Here is a 6,000-nt window from a genome sequence, read left to right as displayed (position 1 = left end):
GAGGTGGAAGCCCTAGGGCTCCAGTCCAGAAGGAAACCTGTTGGTTTGCCCAGAGGAACTTAGGATCCATCTCGCCCAGGCCCCCGTGCCAAGCCGTCGTTCCTAGCTGTTTGACTTGAGAATTTAATTTTCTTCCCGTGAACAACTGGGAGTAAATCAAAGAGATACGTTTATTTAATGCGCGAGGAAAAGTGGCATAGAAATTGTTTATGGGCAGATGCGAAACACTGGGCTCGAGGTTAAAAAGACCAGCTTTTGGGTCCCAGTGAGCTCCCCGTGGCGGGGTCCCCACTGAGGATAGATAAGCCAAGCTTCCAGAAACTCGTATGAGAACCGAACATATTCCACAGCTCGCAAAAGCTAAAACGAAACCGGTCCAATCCAGCCGACCTTTCACCTGTTCCTGAACTTCCCCAAATTCGTAACGTGGGAGCTGCAGGTGGAAGAAACCAGTGGCCGGTCAGAGTTTAAGGGGCAGAACGGGCGGGCAAACACAGTTCTGCGCGTGCCAGTTACAGAAAGGTAGAGAGGCTGATTTTGATAACTCAAAGAGTTAACACATCGCAAACTAACGCAAAGGTGGGAAGAAAAACCACACCCCAGCGGAGCGCGGAAGCCAACGCGCGGGAGAAACATCCTATTGGCATTGAGGCGGCAGGGAGCCGGCCCCTGGGCGCGGCCTGCAGGGGGCAGGCGATCGCCAGGGGAAGCGGGGGCAGCGCGCCCTGGGAGCCAGTGCCCGCTCCGCAGCGCCCGCAGCCGCAGGGAGCCCCAGTCGCGCCTCCGCCCCGTGCGCCCTGCTCGGCCGGCGAGCCCCTCGCGGTGCTGAGCCGCTGCCATGTGTGCCGCCCGGATGCCGTCTCTAGCGCACATCTTCCGAGGGACTTTCGTCCACTCCACTTGGACTTGCCCCATGGAGGTGCTCCGGGATCACCTCCTCGGCGTCAGTGACAGCGGCAAAGTAAGTGGGCTCGAGGTCTGGTGTCCCCGCAGACAGACAGGTGGAAGGAACGCAGCGCGATGCGCTGCGGAGCCGGGGCTTGGCTCGGTGCAGAGCGAGCGCAGTGGCCCCGGAGTTGAACTTGGACATTTGCTTGTTGGAGAACCCGGGAACGCTGGCGTCGGGGTTCTGAGCTGAGCTAAGCCAGGAGCAGCGGGATTTGCTCTGACAGACCCCCGTGCCCACTCCCCAGGCGCCCAAATCTTGAGGGAGATCCTTAACAAGCGTGGCTTCATTCATTTTTGTGTCTCTGACGCCTGGCACAGGGTAGCACTCCATAAATTTGGTTGAATTCACTGTGAAGGAAACGAAAAAGGGGAGTATTTGAAGGATGTTGTTTAATCCATTCCCTACCTGGAGTAACCAACTGCTTTCACTCAAATCATTCAACAGAGACAGTGTTCTAATGATTCAGGCAGGCTGGACAACTTGTAATATTAGGATAGTCCGAGAAATTAATATTCATTCCTCTCTCTCTCTCTCACACACACACACGTACGTGAATATTTGCATCAAAGCATTCAGTTCCATTTGAAGTTTCAAAATGTCTTCTGTGTCTTCTGCACTTTCTCCACCATCGGTTTTCTGCTGGGCTGATGTCGGGTGTGTACAGACGGTAACGTGTTAACGTTACCTGGCCGGGCTGGTAGCCCTTGATTTCTAGAGGAAGGAATGGATACGATAAATACAGCACTAGGATAATTTTGAGTGGTTTCCCCACTACCATTTCTTTAGCAAAAGCCATCTATTTGTAACTTCTCAGGGGAAAGACAACTGCTGATTGAAAGGGTTATCCAGTCACAGTTCTGACACTTAAGGGTAACTAAGCCCTATTTTTCTACTGTGGTTAAAAAACAGCCTTTCTCTTTTTTTGCATGTTCAGGGAGCCTGCTGTCATGTTTCCAAGGTGATAACACTCTCAGAGATCACCCAAATGCAGACTCCATTAAAACAACACTGATGGACCCTTTCATGGGGCTTGGCTGCCAGGCTCCAAAAGCAGAGACGCAGGCTGCCAACCTGTCGTAGACGGAGCTGTTGGCCTAGCAGGTGCCTGTGCACGTCTCAGTGTTTTGTTGTTGTTTGTTGAAAAATTAATTTCATGTATCCCTGCTTTTAATTGATAAGGTAACAGGCAGGCAGCTGCATTCGGAGATTCTGCTTTCACGGTGGAGAGGAATAAGAAAAGGGAGTAGTTTATCTATGTAAGATGATCTTTTCTGAGGGTTATATAGAAGAAGAAGAAAATCATATCCTAACCATGCATTTCATGGTTGAGTCAGGGAGTCAATTTCTAAAGAAACAGCATACTCATCATAAACTTGTCCTTCCTAGCAGGTGGAACTACCTTTGACCCGAATGCAAAGATGAGCTGATCAGGTGGTTTAGAGCCACGATGCACAACTTGCTCACCACGGAGTTTGTAACTGTGGAAGAATTGATCCCTGATTGGGTTTAAAGAGAGGGCATGGCATACGCTTTTTAAGATGTTATTTCCACCATTTTGAAATGGAAATTTCCTCCTCTTTAGGGTTGATGAGATATTGTATTCACTCGTTCATTTCTTTGTTTAAAGATTTTCGTGGCTCACTAGAAAGTAGAGCTGCTGATTTCCTGGTCTGGTCCGTTTACATGTATGCATCTGTTGAGATGTCGCCCTGGGCCTCTTAAAGGTATACAGGTAGTATGTGTTCATCAAACATTTTTTAAGAATACAAAACAGACTAAGAATGTCTCGAGGCTCATAAAAATGATATCCCATTGAAATAAATAAATATGCCACAGCCTCGCAGTCATTATAACTTTATATGTACCTTCTAAAGCTGTTCTCTTGTCTGGGGATGAATCACAGCTGTCTAGGGATGCTTGTTAAAATGCTACTGTCTGGGTACCACTCTCAGACAATCTGACTCCACGGGCCTGGAATGGGCCCCAAGAAGCAGAATCCCACTGGTAAATAAGAGTGTTCTCCAAATCCCAGGACTCGGAAGGGTTCCTGTGTCGCCAGGGACTTCTTCACAATCTTGCATTGCCTGACTCTCTCTTGGTCTGGATCACAGCCCTTAGTTCTATGTTATTCTTTCCTGCTGCTTGGAAAGGTGAAGCTCCACCTGCTTGGGAAGCTGGGGAGTCCGGGGCACCCTCAAGGTCCTGAGGTGGGAAGTTGCGCTAAGCTACTGCTGCCTTCCGAGGTTGTCCAGTGAGAGCTCAGCTTACTTGCTTGCTTGCTTCTTCTTTTAATATTTATTTATTTTTCTTAGAAAGATAGATTTACAGAAAGAAGGAGACACAAAAAGATCTTCTGTCCACTTGTTCACTCCCCAGATGGCCACAATGTCTGGAACTGAGCCGTTTTGAAACCAGGAACTTGTTCTAGGTCTCCCATGCAGGTAGAGGGTCCCAAGGGTTTAGGCAATCCTCCACTGCTTTCACAACAGTGAGCCGTTAGCTGGAAGGGAAGTGGAGCAGCTGGGACATGAACTCGCATCCATATGGGATACCAGCACTGCAAGGTGGAGGATTAGCAAGTTGAGCTAATAGGCCAGCCCTGGGAGCTTAGCTTTCATCAGAAGGATGTTCACCCAAGTATCATGGAATCAGCTTGTAAATTGCCATTTTCTAGAAAGCCAATTGCTTTGTACAAAATGTTGATTGCAGGCATTATTTATTTTCTACTCCAGAGCTATACCTCTTCTTCCTTATTAATACATCCTACATTTGATCAGCCAATGATTTACTCAGCTCACATCATGGGGAAAGACAGCCATGGCAGTCCTTTTCCATTTGCCGGTCATTTACTTTGCACCTTCTGTTAACTAAACATGACCCATGATGGCATTCTGGAACAAAGAATGTCTAAGAACGTTTCTGGATGTGGGAATACAGACCCTTTCTCTTTCGGTGCTTTCGAACGAGGGCCTGGAGCTATCGTTGCTATTGTTTAGGGCTGAGGGAAAAGGTGAGACTTTCAGGGATACTGATGGCATTTTCTGATGGTATTGAACCGTCAGCTCACCCTGGAACTACACACCTTCAAGCCTGTTTGGGGGCAGATCTTGTTTTTAATTATGTAAATCTGTGCTGTATAATATGTTTACTGTGGCTCAGTACAGCCCTGTTATCACACTGATTTGCAAAGATCATATGTTTTTTTCCCCCAGAGGCTTATAGGCTACCATTATTTTATTGTTTTCTTGTATTCTCACTATTGACCAAAAATATCAGACACCCATGTGAATAGCCAGCCCAGCCAGTTTTGCTCTGGGATGGTACCAACTCATTTCCAGGCCATTGGCCTCTGCTCAGCTCCTCAGATCTTTATTATCCCTTGGCTAAAATATTCCGGCAACCTGCTTCTTGTCTTCTCATTCTTAGATTTCCTCCACATTATTAAAAGTTTGTTTTTTTTTTTTTTTGGTTTTTTGGGTTTTTGTTTTTTTAGAGCAAAAGTAGTATCATGTATCTAGAGCCATTTGTAGTCTACCAGGAGCGCTAAAGTTCAAATCTCTATGGAAGATATTCTAGGCATGAAATTATTTGAACCAAATCTGTTTTTTCAGCTTTGTCCTGATTGAACCCTCTGGCAAACGAGAATAGAATTACCGTTTCTGGCTTGCACCATGTTGCATCCCTAAAACTAAGGATTATCTATGCAGATTTTCTGCTATTTTGCCCCAGTCCCTGCCCTCAAATGGCTTCACATTGTTGGCACCAGTCTTTCAACCTGAAACAGCTTCCGCATTTCTGTCCCCTTTCTTTGCCACTTGTAACAAAATGAAATCTTACTACCTCTTTGATCGTATCCCTATCCCCACACTTCCTTAGCCATAATCCCACACTGGGGATACACAGACCTTCCTCCGCCCTCCCATAGAAGTGTAGATACCTGTCAAGTTAGTGTTCTCCAGGTGACTGCGAGTGTGGTTTCTGAGATAGGTCACGGCTCAACCCTGTCACTTTCTTGGACAAATTTCCCAACATATTTGAGCTTAGGCACTCATTAAATACTACAATATGGGATCTGCAGATGGAGGTTGTATGTGAATGCCACAGGCCTGGCCTCTCTGCTGCCTTCCATCATGGTAAGGATGGACAGTGTCCTTTATGTTGTTGCAATACAACGTAAGTGATCATTTAATGTGCTGAATGTGATATATGATGCAAAGACATCCAAGTAATTTGTGTTAAGAAAGACACATGTAACCCCAGAGAGATGTTTTGAAACACAGTTTTCCCAATTTGGGGAGTCTTGGAAGCAATACTACTGGGCATGACTGGAGTTTTCTCTCTACTGTTTATGTAAAATTCTCTATCTAAAGTTGTCTACTCATTCGCAAACTTTCCTGACGGTCCTGATTAATATGCAGCCATGGAACAATGTAGGTACTGCTTGACCTAACACCTGGTTGATTGTCCAGGAGTCTCTAACAGGTGCAGAGATGGTGGACAGCACCTCTTAAGTAAGCCCATTCATGCCAAATGCATGAATATTATTATTTAGGGTGATGATGGCCAGGGGGACTTCCTTCCCCTCTTCTCCGATCAGTCCTGTATTCACAGCACACCTTTCCATAGAAGGGGTTTAAATAGATCCAGAGAATCTGAGCAAATTGAGAAGAGTCAGTTCTCAGCATAAAACAAAGTTTAGGGTTAGATTTACTTGGCTGTATAAAATGGCTTTCATCCTTACTGACTTCTAGCTTCACAAGGGGTCACTTTGTAAAGGCTGTATCTGTCATCTGACCATTAACACCTTTACTGAAGCTGATGGTAAAAGAGAAACGCATGTATTCTTGGATCTTTGAGTTTAGACTGGGATTTTCCCTACATCAATACTTCCAATGACGCTGAAGAACCTTCCCACTCCCTGAGGCCCTTCATCTTGAGCTGAAGATGCAATGAAAAGAAGGGTTCATGAAACCATTCGGTAGGGCAGGCGAGAACTGTCCAGGTAGCCAGATCCTGGCTGGGCTGAGATGAGGTATGGATAGACTCATGGC

General features: G+C 46.3%; 1 protein-coding gene across 1 annotated transcript in view; it reads left to right on the top strand.

Moving 5' to 3' along the window:
* Positions 1 to 656: 656 nt before the first annotated feature.
* GDA (guanine deaminase) overlaps positions 657 to 6,000 on the top strand; it is a 53,372-nt gene continuing 48,028 nt past the window's right edge. Inside the window, exon 1 of the mRNA XM_040980937.1 lies at positions 657 to 961. Coding sequence (XP_040836871.1) covers positions 839 to 961 — 123 coding nt within the window. The 5' untranslated portion in view covers positions 657 to 838. The remainder of the gene's footprint in view (positions 962 to 6,000) is intronic.

The sequence above is a fragment of the Ochotona curzoniae genome, unplaced genomic scaffold, assembly GCF_017591425.1.
Source record: "Ochotona curzoniae isolate NIBS_2020 unplaced genomic scaffold, NIBS_Ocur_1.0 contig_3502, whole genome shotgun sequence".
NCBI lineage: Eukaryota > Metazoa > Chordata > Mammalia > Lagomorpha > Ochotonidae > Ochotona > Ochotona curzoniae.
Note: the sequence above shows the minus strand (reverse complement) of the source record. Positions and strands in the feature narration are given on the sequence as shown.